The sequence below is a fragment of the Xiphias gladius genome, chromosome 6, assembly GCF_016859285.1.
Source record: "Xiphias gladius isolate SHS-SW01 ecotype Sanya breed wild chromosome 6, ASM1685928v1, whole genome shotgun sequence".
Classification (NCBI taxonomy): Eukaryota; Metazoa; Chordata; class Actinopteri; order Istiophoriformes; family Xiphiidae; genus Xiphias; species Xiphias gladius.
This window is the reverse complement of record NC_053405.1, coordinates 9,090,432-9,105,434: the sequence shown is the minus strand read 5'-3', so window position 1 is coordinate 9,105,434 and position 15,003 is coordinate 9,090,432. Positions and strand designations below refer to the sequence as shown.

Below are 15,003 nucleotides of genomic sequence, written 5' to 3'. Positions count from 1 at the left end.
TCAGCATCCGGTCACCCTGCCAGAGCTAGTCTAGACTATACGGGAAGTGGACGTGCCTCTCCTACAGAGCGGGAACAGACGTTTGCCACTAGCCGCTGCAAGCCGTGCCTCTAGCCGCGTTGCGCCTTTGCTCTAATCCGAACCAACCAACTCTGAGTTCGCATTAAATATGTCTAATATCGTTTGTTGTCAAACGCCTCAGGTAAGCGGTTTTTTTTCTCTTCAAAAAAAAAATCAAAAGAGTAAGCGATGCTGTGTGATGTCTTTGTCAAGTCACTGGTCACTACCATGTGGAGAAAACGTCGAATCTGTTGGTGGTGACAGAGGGTGCTTATGCGGCCGTTATTCTGTAGCTAAATGTTAATTTTGCGCTCAAAATGAATGGTGGCTACCCGGTCTCTTTGCTCGGACTGGCTGGAAACGGCTGGAAATGCTTCCTTCGACGCTACTGGCGCGGACAATGTCACACCAACCGCCGCGTTCTGCGCATCGCTAGAGTTAGCTAACGACGCGGACATTTAGCTCACATGGGCAGATAAGAGAAGCCATTTCTCGCCTTGAACGGGGACCGAGGTAAACGTATGTGTTCGCCATGGCCCGGTGTAATTAATGAAGCCGGTGCGGCTGTCTCGTGGCTCCCCGCTCCTGGCCAAGCAGCAGGTTGTCTCGCTAGTACGCTAACATGCGCTAGCTTCTGAGCGTCTCCATCTCTCCTCAGGTTGCTAGCTGCTCGGCGCCCGCTAATTACCTGCCTCGTTTGTACGGCAAAGTCTTTGTATTGTTAGCAGATACTTTTTTGGGGGGGGCTCTCATCCCGACCCTGTTTCTGGTTGCGGATTGTATGTACAAGACTAGCTACATGACATCTGGCCCAACGCCAGACATCATGTCCCTGGTACAGTACTCCACCAGAGGAGGAGGCAGGGAAATGAATAGCAGCGCTTTGCATCAAATAGACATACACGGAATACTGGGTGCTCAGATGTAAGACTTGCCCACTGGGGGGTTGTGGGGTGGGTAACGTAGCATGGGTACATCCTGTCCTTTACTCACCCTCCGTTTAGTGCCCTATCGTGTCAGACTTTATGGGCTGTGACCAGTCTTGACATGGTATTGGCGCCTCGCTGTTGCCGTCGACGTCGAGCGTTATTGGCTGCACTGTATCGATTGTCTAGCAAAAGGAAATTAACGTGCCGATTCTTAACGAGTTCGATTTTTCTAAAGTGCTTAAGAAAATAGTGTCTCCCGGATTCAGGTTGCTTCACCCCGTGGTAGTATGGTAGACTATGCTGTCAACCCGGTTCTGAAGATGGAAATGATGTAGAAAATTCTCAAATAACACACTGTAAATTAATGATCTTATGAAAAAAAAACTTGACTATTTAAGTCTTATCCAACAGAATATGCTAAGACATATTATTATTTTTTACTTCCTTGATTGGTGAATCAGTCGCACTAGGTTTTGAAAGTGGGGAGGGCGATTCTGATGTCTCAGAACACATTTGACTTCTCATTCATTTTCACTGTTGTCTGTTGTTTTATTTGAAGAGTATCCTCTCTGCTGGTGTTCTAATCAATGAGTATTGGTTTTTGTATTTGTAAAGGCACACAACCAATACAATGTTTGGTGCCATTTTTATTGTCACACCCTTATTAGAGCGTCTTGTTCAAGATAGGTTAATTTTACATGGTAAATTTCCACTCAGTCAAACTGGGTGAAATATCCGGCAGTGCCTCTCTTCACCACTGGAGGGGTGTCTAGCAAGCATTGATTGTTCAGTGTCAGACCTGCACTTTTGTGCCTGACCAATCAGATGGAAAAATGGAGAGAGAAATTACAGTCAGAGCTACCCTCTGTGACAAAGTTGTGAACAATCTCACTCATTCTCTTTCAGGCCTTTGTTCTCTCCTCTGTGTTCCCTGGTTGTCAAGCGCCTGTCCATTGATCCACATTTCCAGTTTACAAAGTCTGCCTGGCTGTTTTGGCTACATATATATATAAAAAAAAAAAAAAATTCAGTCACTGACCTGATCTGGGTAATTGCTGTTTTCCCCATTCTCAGTCATGAATGTTATGTCCACATAAGTGATCAAAGGTGTAACCATTTCCCTAGAAGGCAACAATTTAAATACATAGTCAGTGTGTTGTATACTTAACACAGCATTTTTCATGTAGCCGGACTTAATACCGGAATTGCTTTTTGCTGGTTCCCAGCATAACACTGGTGATGTTGTGAGATTGCCTAATCAGTCTACAGAAGATTACTATTACATATGTCACAGCTGTGATTAAGGCAGCAGCTCTGTACTAAAAGAGAATGATCTAGAGAACTGAGGGCGTGGTTTGCCTGGCAGTTGTTGTGGTCAGTGTTAGGTGGAGAAATGAGAGGGTAACGGGGCAACAAGCGAACGTGGTGGACCCAACCATGTGGAGGACATGAGCATTTTAGCATTCACAAGGAGTCTTCTGCCAGATGTTGCATAACCACTAAAAAATGGGTCAGTTTTCCTCCATCCACACACAGACAGGGAGAATTATAGCTTACCATGCCAGCATTGCTGAAAATGCTGTTCAGTGCGATGCAAAAACACTATACTCTAGCATGTACCATCGTGCTTGCCCATTTACCCATAAAAATCTTTGGCGCTTGTCCCAGCAGTCTTAGCTTGGTAGTTTTACACATCCGTCTTTCACACATCTTTGCCAAACCCAAAACAGTAGAGCAACGTGACAAAGTATGTTCAGTGTGTGTTTAACTTTCATACGACACATGATTTGCATCTCTTTGGATAGAAAACTCAAAACTCAGCTGAAGGTGACTGTTGTCAGATAGTGCAAGGTACTTTTACAGTGCAAGGCAATACATTTTTCTCCTTGTACATTCTGTCCTTTTTTATTTTCTTTTTGCATTGTTCTGCTGATTGTTAAAAAAAGGGTAAAAAAATAATTAAATGCCATCTGAGGCTAAATAGTCCAATCTCAACATAATTCCCTCTTTCCTCCCCCCTTCTGATACTTGATTTAAGATTATTAAACTCACACTGCACAGTCTGGTTTTGAGTTTAGTAGGTCATTGGATTTGAGTATTTTGTTTTCGATCTGGCAAAGTACACATGTATTTATGCTTTGTGGGTGATTTGTTTTTTTTTAAATATTGGATAAATGCTAGTTACGTATGAGTGGCACACAAATCATCACCTTGCGTAATGATTTATTTATATATACATACACACGCACACACTGCATGGGTTATATGTAAAATTAGCTTTTGTGATTTCCTTGTTCAACCAGTTGGTTTGCACCTTTTCAACATATGTTGCTGCTGTCATAGGGATTATTATCTGAGATGGCATAGCTCACGGCAGCAGAAATTAATGTGCTGAATCCAAAGTGCATTGATGCCTTACACTGCAAGATTTTTTTTTTTCATTAGTTGAAAACATTTTATTTCAATAAGTGCCTTTCACACATGGCCTTTAGTTTGCAAGAATGTGTTTTGTATACCTTTCCTCCAAACCATCTGACTGTGGAGCAGATGGTTACTATTTCAGCAGTTTACAAAGAGCGTACTGTTTGTCTGCTGCAGTGTCAGTCTGGCGGTCTTTTACATTGTCTGTATTGTGCTAACATAACTTTCTAGCCTGAAATCTACCCATGGATTGTGCACAGTGCAACTGGACATGAAACAGTTCAAGATACAAGATTAAAGAATCAATTTAATAATGGAGTCTTTGTTTTATATTCTCACTGTGTGCCTGACTAGAAGATTGTCAAATGCCTCCTTTAAGTAGAGGCTGTTATTTGCTAAATGGCTTTTAGACTTCATCATTGCCAAGTACTAATGTTATAAGCGCTGAAAACAAAGTAGTTGATTCTGTGTAAAAATTCTTCAGTTATTCACACACTGGTATCTCAAATCTGAGAGAGGCTAGCGTGACAGTTAAATTACATGTGTAGCAGTAGAGTAAATCACAGCTTTTTTTAATGACTTAAAATCACATACGAGTTGGTTCCTACCCACAAAAGCCTTGTCACATGGTGTGTGGATACAGTTTCAGACTGTGGGGCAGCTGCTGTGGTCTGTCTTGTCCTCTCTCTCCGTCTGAGATGGTGATAAAACTGTTACAGCGCTTCAGACTGCAGATGGCATAATGGTGATTTTTGTCAGGCCTGGAATTATGTCAGTTGGGTAAATTTTGGTTGTGAAGTTCTTGCTGGTACAAGTGAGATTTGTGTGCTTTTTGTTTGGCTCAGTTTGAGCTGCCTGGGGCTTTATAGCTTGTGAAATCCAAACTCTTATTAGCAAAATAAAATATCTTGAGATGGGGATGATCTCTATTGGATGTGATGTGCAAGGGTGGGTGGGGCTTGCGGGCCAGGGTTACATGGTATATGGAGTACTTAGGATGGCCAACCAGAATTCAAAGTCATCCATGCAGTTGCATAAAAAACAGACCATCACTCTATCTAACCAATTGACTGGCTTTGGAAACACGTTTTCCTTATAGGTCAGTGCTTGAATGAAATGGTTCCTATAGGGAGGAGCTAGCCAAAGGGGCTTGTCACATAAGATAGGGCTGCAGTGGCCTTGCTTCAGAGAGAGAGGAGACATAGCTGAGGGCATGAGACGGATTAAATGGTCTTGTTTGGCCTGGTGGGTCATCGCAGCAGGTGTGGAGATTTAAAGCGCTAAGTGGAAGGTGTTATAAGGGAGGAGTATCAAAGGCATGGGCTTAGCTACCAACACTGTATGGATTTTGGTGTACAGCATATGGGAATAAAATGCTGAATTCCAGTTTTCTTCCTGAACTTGATGAGGATCCTGTGATTTAGATGAAGTCAATGTATCCCGAATCAGATCATCTGTTCTTGAATTTTATGTGCATTTTGAGAATATGGAAACGTGAGGTCTACTGCATGTTTGGAAAATGTTGGGCTTGTGAAAAGGACGCTGACAAAGTGGAAGAGGAGGGAGGGAGGGCAGTGTTCTCATCTGCCATTCCGTGCGTGAGGTTGCCTTGATTTACCACGTGGAACTGACTCATGCTAACATTGCTTGGGTGCCAAGAACAGGCCGCATCAATTTCAAAATAAGATGTTTGCCCTTTCTTCACCTAACAGAATTACCAAAACTCAAATCCCTTTTCTTTCTTTTTTTTGTCTTTCTAGGTTATAATGTATGACCAACACAGAATAAGTACAACTCTATAGCCAACGGGATCCCGAGGACTTGATTACAGTCGCTTCAAGCCTGATAGTTTGTCCGTGCGGCTGCTCCCCTTCTCCCTACTGATTACGCCCGTGTAGTCAACTGGCATTTCTTCTAACAACTTCCCATCCCTCTCCTCGGGTGAAGAAGACTTAGTTCCACTGTGATCTCAGTCTGCTTTGCCTACATTCGGTTCCTGTTCTACTTTTCGGCAGTAGTGCTTCCTGGGATTTGCATTATTCTCTATTAGGTAAGGCCATGACTAATGCATAGGACAGATTACAATACACAATGCACATTACAGGCACCTAATCCTAATCCTCTCTCTGGTCATCAATTAATAAAGCCAGCTATTACAGTCTTGCACAGCTGAGAGCATGTTTGAAATTGTGCAGAAGACAAGCATGCTGGATATGATTACTTTATGTATAAAAGCCTTTTTAAAAAAAAATAACTTTCCTCTTCAGGCATACCATCAAAATTCACCAAGATGATTCCAAACGGTTATTTAATCTTTGAGGATGAGAGTTTCCTGGATTCTACCGTGGCCAAAATGAATGCTCTGAGAAAGAGTGGTCAGTTCTGCGATGTTAGACTGCAGGTATGGTTTAATGCAAACACACACCCACACACACTCACCCATGGGCAATTGCACTTTTTCAGAGTAGCCACCGAGTCATTCTGTGAAACAGAACCATAGAGGATAAAATGATGAACATGTTTGAGAATACAAAACTGTTTGACATACACGGGATATCAGTGCAAACTAAATTTGTATACACGGTCTTTTGTTAGAGAAATATACAGTATAGTTACCTGGGTCTGAGTGGTGAATGATTTCTTCTTTTGTTCAAATTCTAGGTGATTCATGCCAAAATTGGAAACTACAAAAAAAAATTTAACGTGAATCTTTCTGTTCCTCTCATATTTCAAGTGTGAGAACCTATTCCCACCTTTTGTATGATAGAGACCTTTTTGAAAGACGTTTGTGGCCAATCATGAATTAACATTAGTGTGGCTGAGGCACCAAGGTGTCTTATTCCTAATAATAACTATACATTTTTAACTTCTGATCTTGTTGATTTTTTTTTAATGACACTCTTTGATGCAGATTAGTATCACGGATATCTTTCGTTAGTTGCCTTTGACCCTAACACACTAATGTCATTGTTTTCTATCAGTTGCCTTCCTTTTAGGAATGTAGACACTCTGTAGAATTTTTTTTTTTTCTCTTCAACAACAAGTTTCTTTTTCTCACTCCTCATTTGTCCAGGTGTGTGGTCATGAACTGATGGCTCACCGTGCTGTTCTGGCTTGCTGCAGTCCGTACCTGTTTGAGATCTTTAATAGTGACATTGAGCCTCATGGAGTCTCGCATGTCACTTTTGAGGACTTGGACCCAGAGGCTGTGGAGATCTTGCTCAACTATGCCTATACAGCCCAGTTAGTAGCACCTTTGACCTTTTGACCTTTTTGCCACTGGTCTTATCACTGCAAAATTCTCAACTTTCAAAAATGATTAACAGCTTCTTCTTCTTTGTTTTTCTCGTGCAACACAGACTAAAGGCAGACAAAGAGCTAGTCAAGGAAGTTTATTCTGCAGCCAAAAGGTTCAAGATGGAGCGAGTCAAACAGGTATGTTATTTTTGTGCCTCTAATCAAATCCAGGACTTAAATCCTGAGAGTCTTTAACTTGATCCCTCAAAATGCAGAAATTAAAGATGTAATTTACTCCACTGTCTCCCACACACTTCTCAGATTTGTGGCGACTACCTGCTGTCTAAGATGGATTCCCAGAATGCCATCTCCTTTCGTAATTTTGCAAGCTCAATGGGAGATGCCAGAGTTTTGGCCAAGGTGGACGCCTTCATCCAAGACCATCTACTGGAAGTGTCTGAACAGGAGGACTTCCTCAAACTTCCCCGCCTCAAGGTACTAGCTTAACTTTGCACTTATGCAATAATATTTTAAAGAGTTCTGTACAACATTTAAAAGTCAGTTTAGAGTTGGCGCCATTCTCTAATCATGAAGCTACAAGGCCATTGGTTGCTGGCAGTTGTCTATTCTAGTCCCTCTTTGCTACAGCCGGTGTTGGAGCTCTTGGGGTTGAATAACAAATACTGGATTAAGCTTTGTATTTTTACCTTTCTGACTTTGACATGAGATTAACAATACTTACAGTATGAAGGCGTGCCTCTTATAGATTTTCCGTCCACTAAAGCTAGCTAAGAATGTATTAAGGGCTGGGGGCTTAAACATATAAAATAGTAAGGCCCCGCGTAGGCGGGGGTTACATTGCGTAGGTTTTAGTTCCATGAGAGTACTACACTAAGTACTCTACTGAGTTAACTCTCGGGTTGAGGCTGTTCAAGTCAGATAAAACACCTGGACCTGTTTTGGTTTGGAATACGAACATGTATAATGTTGGTCATCCATTATACTGTACCCAGATTTAGCCCTGATATAGGATTGTACATGATTTGGGAGTGACTTATTTGACAGTGAAATACTATATTTGTTGAGTACAAAATTTGTGTTAATTACAGCTCCTCAAATTAGTAAGAGTTTTTTTTTTTTTTTTTTTTTTTTTTAAACTTTATTTATTTATTTTTTTAGGGGTCCTGTTTTATGTCATTGTAAATTGAATATCCTGAGGCTTAACTACTGGGCGAACAAAATAAGAAATCTGAAGATATCACTTTGGATCTACAGCCAGACACTTCGTATTAAATTTAGACACTTAAAGATTCTACATTTAAAAAAAAAAAAAATCGTAATTGAAAAATGATCTATGGGTAAATCATTTGTTTGCAGCCCCAGTTGGTAGCTAAAATCCAATGGTTAAGTGAATGACAAAGCTGTTTAAATGGCCTGCATTAATCATTATGAGAAACATGAATGACTGGCGGCTATTTGGCCCATTCGGTAAGTGCTGCAGTCCCCCCTTGGGGTCATTTGAAGGAACAAATGAAAATAATTAAGTTTGTTTAAAGAGAATGCAAAAATATATAGAAACAACCAAATCCTTTAATTTGGCATAGTTCACAACAGTCCTGATCTTTTGGGACATTTTAAAATACATCTCATCCGGTAATTAATCCATTCATTTAATGTATGTCTTCCATTTTGCACTAGGAGCTTACTGGTTTAAGTGCTGTGGGTGATTTCCAAGCAACTTAATATGACACTAAGGTGAATCGTATCACTATGGTAAAATTAATCAATTATATCGGTACAAAGTAATGAATCAAATGCTCCTAAGGCTCAGGTAAATTAGTAATCAGCCAGTAAGATCACGTTTTCCTGTGAGCAGTAAAGGCCATGGTATTGATTTCCTCGGTTATGTGTTCACTTTATTCCTGCTGTGCAAGAGTCTTACTCCTGTTTCATCTCCTTTGTGTTTACAGTTAGAAGTAATGCTAGAAGACAACCTGACCCTGCCCAGCAATGGCAAGCTCTACTCGAAGGTGCTCAACTGGGTGCAGCGTAGCCTTTGGGAGAATGGAGACCAGCTGGAACGACTGATGGAGGAGGTCAGTACCAGAGCATGCAACTCTCAACTCTCAGGTTGATCTTCATTCCTAACCTCTCCCTTCCCCTCCCTCTGACTCCTCCTGGTTTTGACGTTAAGAAGTCATTAAGGGGGCTGAAATAGAAATAGCATGCCATTGTCATGCTGCTATGTCAGGATTGTTCTTTTTTTTCCCTCTGATTTGTTGAGGTTTTTGCAGTAAGAAACTCTGTACCCCTGACCCATACTACAAATTAGAGGTGAGCCGAAAAGAACTGCTGTTTGCTCTTGTTTTTTGTTTCCACTGTTCTCTTTCGGGTATGTGGTTGGTTTACATACAACCCCATCTGAGTATTACAGTGCTCTTCTCCTCTGAAACACAAAAACACAGGTTCTCAAAGGTCTGACCCTTGATTCTGCTGTCTCACTGCCACTTTACTATCTGAACAGGTGGGTGTTTGTTGCTCCAGCACTAACAGGCAATCCTCCCCATTGATTTATCTCTCCTGTAGGTTTATTAGCAGCAGCAGGAGACCAGACTGAGGAGCCAGGACTGAGCCACCAGGGTAATGAGTCAGAGAGAAAAGAGGGAGGAGCACTACTGCCTCTCAGCAGCCTCTCTTTGCAGCCAACACTGTGCTCCCATCTGTCCATACCACACATACAGATGCATCCCATTTCTGCATTTAAAAGAACATTGCTCACAAACCTTCAGCAACAAATGCATTCAGTTAAATGTTTCCTTGTTGCACATAACAGTACATGCTAATACAGGCCCATCTACCCACTGGTATGTTCAAGAACCACCCAAATTAGACGTTGGGCAGAAAACACCATTGCACATAATAATAGTAGTTAGTTTTGTATAAATATAATATTTCACTAGACTACAAATTAATTATTAACCCTCCAAGTGAAATTATAATTTTCCACAACTCGTCACGTTTCCATAACATTCTGGGAGCCTTTTTCTTTTTCTTTTTTTTCCCCTAAAATTTTCCCTTGAGATGGGCAACTGAGCGACTTCAACCAATTTTCTCAGTTTTATTTTGTCTGGCCTTAACGGAGCATATGTAGTTTTGCTTTTAGTTTTTGTTGGATTTCATGGGATAATGTTAGAGCATTAGCTTGATAGTTGTTACAACAGCACTACTGTCTTTAGTCATCTGGATTTGACTTCCTTATTGTGGCTGCCATCACAATGACCAACTTCTTCAGCTAGAGGACTGGTTTCCAAGCAGCAGAGGTGGAAAGAGGGCTGCATGCAGCCCCTCCCCCCCTCCTCCTCTTCATTCTTCACAGAAGATTTTTCCAGATGCAGCCTCTCATTCTTCACCAGCTCCCTCTTTTTTTTTAGATGCAAATTAAGGAGAGCCACTGTCGGATACCTTCTTGAGCTCAAACACATAACCCACTCTTTGGAGTGGCAACAGTGTGTCTTTTTAAAGGAAGCTTTGCATTCAAGAGACTGAAGATCCTGGTCTTCATCCCTTCCCCCTCCTCTTCACAGCACTCCCCCCCGTCCCCCTCCCCCATTCCCCTCCCCCCCTTCCTCCTCCACTTCTCCCCCGTCATGCTGGGGCTCTCAGTATGTTGCCATGGAGACAGCCACATAGGTGTGTTGTTCCTGTTTGTCTTTCAGGTGCAAACGCTGTACTACTCACCTGACCATAAGCTGGTGGATGGAGGGCTGGTGATTGAGGGGCACAGTGAGGTGTTTGGTGGCGAGGAGGACCACCTTCAGTTTGTGCAGGTACTCAACAGCAGCTTGTGCCTGGCTTCACTGTAATGAAGTCTCTATCACATTTTGCTTGGCAGTGATACAGCTTGTGCCTGGCATTTACTGTATAGCTTGTGCCTGGCCACGAATAAAAATACAGCACAACCTGTGCCTGGCTAGACGTAGATATGGCTAATTCAATACCGCAATTAAGCCACAATGTAAGAACCAATGTCAGTAGATTAGGAGAGAGAAATGAACTATGATGCCTGCCTGGCAATGCAGTTCAGCATGTATTAAAACCACATTTTGATTTTTAAGCTAACGTCAACCAGTTGAGTGCGGGCAGTGATGGCTCTCTGCTTTTCACCCTCTACAGTATTTTGAGTTGTGTGCTGTTAGATCTGATTGTAGCCTGGTCAGAGACTATAGTTTGCAGTGCTGTGTTGTTGGCTTCTGATGGCTTGAGATTTCAGTACACACTCGGACAAGATCAATGCAGGTTCAATGTGTCACGTCTACATTAGACCAACTGGATCAAAGCATAGGTTGGGTATGATTAGGTGGTGTTGGCCACGGGTGGGCCTGTGGTGCAAGCTTGGCTTCTGTAGCTGCACTGTGCTCTTGCAGAAGAAACCGGTACGGGAGAGCACCCAGAGACAGATGAGCTGCAGCTCTTCAGGAAGCCTGTCGCCCTCCAACCAAGCAGCCAATGCCCCCAAACACAACGCCCGGAGAGAGTGGAAGTACATCGCCTCTGAGAAGACCGCAAGTAAGTGTGTCTAATGAATTACATGTGCTGTATATGCACAAGTCTCAAAGGACATGGCATCCTAATTCTGAGTCTTGTTGTCCCTCCAGAACTACAAGCTTAATTTCCAAACATTTTCCCTCAGGTGACTCTAACAATCTTAAATCTTCCCCCCCAGACAACACCTACCTTTGTCTGGCTGTGCTGGACGGAGTGCTGTGTGTGATCTTCTTGCACGGTCGCAGCAGCCCTCAGACCTCTCCTTCTGCCACCCCCTGCCTGATGAAGAGTCTCAGCTTCGAGGCTCAGCCCGAGGAGCTGGAGGAGCACCCGCTCTCACCCATGCATTATGCTCGCTCTGGCCTGGGCACCGCAGCCCTAAATGGAAGACTCATCGCAGCAGGTTGGTACTGAACGGAATTTAAATAAACATTATGGTATCATATATAATTGCTAGAGATATTTGGAGGTTGTTTGGTCTTTGTTGGGCTTAATCTGCTTTTAGTCAGACTGACAATTTGTTTTCTGTTTAGGAAAAAGACAGTTTCCTACTGCAAAGGAAAAACCGTATGCCATAAATTTGACCTTGGTGAATCTTTCTGATCTTGCAGGAGGTTACAACAGAGAGGAGTGTCTGAGGACTGTGGAGTGTTACGACCCCAAAGAGGATCGCTGGACCTTCATTGCGCCCATGCGGACTCCAAGGGCTCGATTCCAGATGGCTGTACTTATGGTACCGTTCATTCATCTTTATCTCAGATTTATTGACTACAATAAAGTCACATTTTGAATATTGGCCTAGAAGTGCAACTACTCCATGTTCAAACAGCTGTTTCAATTGTCTTGTGCAAAAAAATCACATACTTACCACTCCGTAATAAAATAGTTCCTAAATTCTGTTTTGAAATTTTAAATTAGTGTGTAAGTGTCAGGTTGATGTATCACCTAACGACTTGTCCATTTACGCCTCTCCTAGGGTCAACTGTATGTGATTGGAGGTTCAAATGGACATTCTGATGAGCTGAGCTGCGGGGAGACGTACGACCCACATGCTGATGAGTGGGCTCAAGTGCCAGAGCTGAGGACAAACCGTTGCAATGCAGGTCAGTCCCTACTGCAAGGACTCATTAACTGATTGTTGCATATAATTTCCTCTACTAAGAAAAATTAGGTTGCCTCTTTTAACTACTTAGCTAGTTTGGCTCATTCCTGTGTTCTCCGTTTAAAGGTGTCTGCTCCTTGAACAACAAACTCTACGTTGTGGGAGGGTCGGACCCCTGTGGGCAGAAGGGCCTGAAGAACTGTGATGCTTTTGACCCAGTGACTAAAACCTGGTCCAACTGTGCCTCCCTTAACATCAGTACGTGTGCACACAGTCCCACATTTCATTAAGCTTGAATACACACTGCATTATTTTTGGAGGGCCAACAAATGTCTGTGTATTTTAATGTAAGTGGAGCTTCTATTATTCTTTCTGGGAAATTGAATTGCTGGAGCAGAGATCATTAACTTCAAGAATGAGACTAAAAATAGGATTACAATTCATCAGGGAACAGCTCATGGTCTTGTGATATTTTCAGCCTGAGGAGAAATGAAAAGTTGTATTGATTTATGAAAATTTGTTTTCAGGGCGGCACCAGGCAGCAGTGTGTGAGTTGGATGGCTTCATGTATGTGATTGGGGGGGCAGAGTCATGGAACTGCCTGAACACTGTGGAACGCTACAACCCTGAGAACAACACCTGGACCCTGATAGCCCCCATGAATGTGGCCCGCAGGGGGGCCGCCGTTGCTGTCCATGCAGGTAAGCCCACGACCAAATCATGGGTGGTGATGGAAGTATCCAGCAGTTCTAAGGCAACCTTTTGTGGCGTGAACATAAGAGAACATCGTCTCATGTGGGAAATGGTGACAAAGTTCCATGTTGACAAGATATAAACTCCCCAAAATATTAAGTGTCTTTTTTGATTGAAATGGTTCAGGTTTTGTGTTGAACATGATCATTTTGTCATACCTCTGATGTTGGCGTCTCTCGCCCTGTCCAGGCAAGCTGTTTGTCGTTGGCGGCTTCGATGGCTCTCACGCGCTCCGCTGCGTGGAGGTGTACGACCCTGCCCGCAACGAGTGGAGGATGCTGGGTAGCATGACATCTTCACGCAGCAATGCAGGGGTGGCCATGCTGGGCGAAACCATCTACGCCGTGGGCGGCTTCGACGGGAACGAGTTCCTCAACACAATGGAGGTGTACAACCCCGAGACGGACGAGTGGAACGACTGCGCCCAGGCCCTGTCTCCCCTCTCTGACTGAAGAGGGGGAGGACGGGGTAGTGGAGGGAAGGAGGGGGTTGGGGAGCTTCACAGTGCTTCACCTTTTTCCAAACTAACAGGCTTAGTGACGTAATCGTGTTTCGTGATGTTCTGTGTGTGTATGAGCGGATATGTGTGGGTGGGGATGGGGGATGTTGGGGTGAGGGGTCTTCAGTGAAGACTGGCTTATATTTGGCGGGTGGGGAGGCGGGTGGGAGGGTTGTTGCCCAAAGCAACAATGACGCCTTTGCATATTGCATACAACGTTTTTTTCGTGCTGTATATATTTGGTTTTCTTCCTCATTTTTTGTCATATGCCAACATTTAATACACATCTAGTGCTTTTCTTTTCTTAGAGTTGAAAGGTTTGTCGCTTTCATTGAGGGTTTTCAGATGAGCTATCTACTGTTGGTCACTTGGAAGGTGGCAGTATGGAGTGGTTACAATTGACTTTGAAAGTTAAGTTTATTTAAGAATATTTGTTGTGGAAATGTAATTTTGCTCACATATTTAAAGGTCAGTGGTTTGAAGCCTTACTCAGAATGAGAACTGATAAACACCCGTCATGGCTTTATGTGTCATTTCAAACAAGATGGATTGCTTTTTGAATCTTAAATGATGGCCTTTTTTATATTTTTTATACACTGCTGATTTACCAATAAAAAATAAAAAAAAAATAGTAGTAGCAGAAAGCTTAAGTCAATGAATCTAACCAGTGCCAGTTTTAGTTAATTTTTTGTGCACGCACAACCATGCTTCTGCTAACCAAACTTTTGTTATTGTGATTTTAACTAATTGTTGTATGTAGAGATGCAGTTTACTGAAGATCCTTTTTTTTTCTTTTGTGTTTTAAAGTGTCAGGCATTGGCAGATTCTTCTGGAAGGAATGTTAGAGCGAGAAAATTATCACATTTGTAACATTTCTTAATTAATAAATCATTTAAATTCTGATTTGTCTTCAGCCTAATTCCTAAATGTGTGTCAACATTTGTCTAAGCGATGTTTGGCAGTAACATGTCCATACTATTAATAAAGCTATCAAAACTGTTTAATTCAGGGTTGTAGCTTTTGCCAGGGCACTTGTATTGAAGAGGTGCCTGGATGTGGTTGTAGTTCAGGCTTTAGCATTTTTAAGAATTAGAACTAAAGGGCAGGAAGCCTTGACTAAATTGAGGACCGCTGATATACTGACCCTAAACTTAGATTTTATTGCCGCCTCGTCTTCCCCTGACCCTGCTCTTGGAGTCAAGTAATTACGGTGTCCTGGTCATTGCCGTCTAAGCTTTCATTGCCGCCATTTTCCTCAGGGACTGCCACACTAAGCCAGGTTTTTTTTTTCCTGGTCCTCTAAGTGTCTTTTAAAGGAGATTATACTAAGCTGGCTAACAGACCTCAGCAGGAAGGGACCACGACAGTCACTCTGGGCTGTGAGTGTTGAAAGAAGACCGGCTGAGCTGGCTGCATCTGCATGACTTCAGACATCCTTTACTGCCGGTCAGGGTTGG

At 42.7% G+C, this 15,003-nt stretch overlaps 1 protein-coding gene across 2 annotated transcripts; it reads left to right on the top strand.

The window, feature by feature from the left end:
• Positions 1-14,449, top strand: ivns1abpa (influenza virus NS1A binding protein a). 2 transcript variants are annotated; one of them, XM_040128279.1, is made up of 15 exons: positions 1-202; positions 5,171-5,460; positions 5,678-5,811; positions 6,484-6,653; positions 6,770-6,845; positions 6,969-7,142; positions 8,618-8,743; positions 10,364-10,474; positions 11,072-11,213; positions 11,371-11,595; positions 11,804-11,925; positions 12,169-12,295; positions 12,421-12,552; positions 12,822-12,995; positions 13,237-14,449. In XM_040128279.1, exons 3-15 carry the CDS (start codon positions 5,701-5,703, stop codon positions 13,497-13,499), a joined length of 1,953 nt encoding a protein of 650 aa, XP_039984213.1. In that variant the 5' UTR covers positions 1-202; positions 5,171-5,460; positions 5,678-5,700; the 3' UTR covers positions 13,500-14,449. The 2 variants fall into 2 exon arrangements, with proteins under 2 accessions (XP_039984213.1, XP_039984214.1); XM_040128280.1 differs by lacking the exon at positions 1-202 and adding an exon at positions 4,433-4,672.
• The last annotated feature ends 554 nt before the right edge of the window (positions 14,450-15,003 follow it).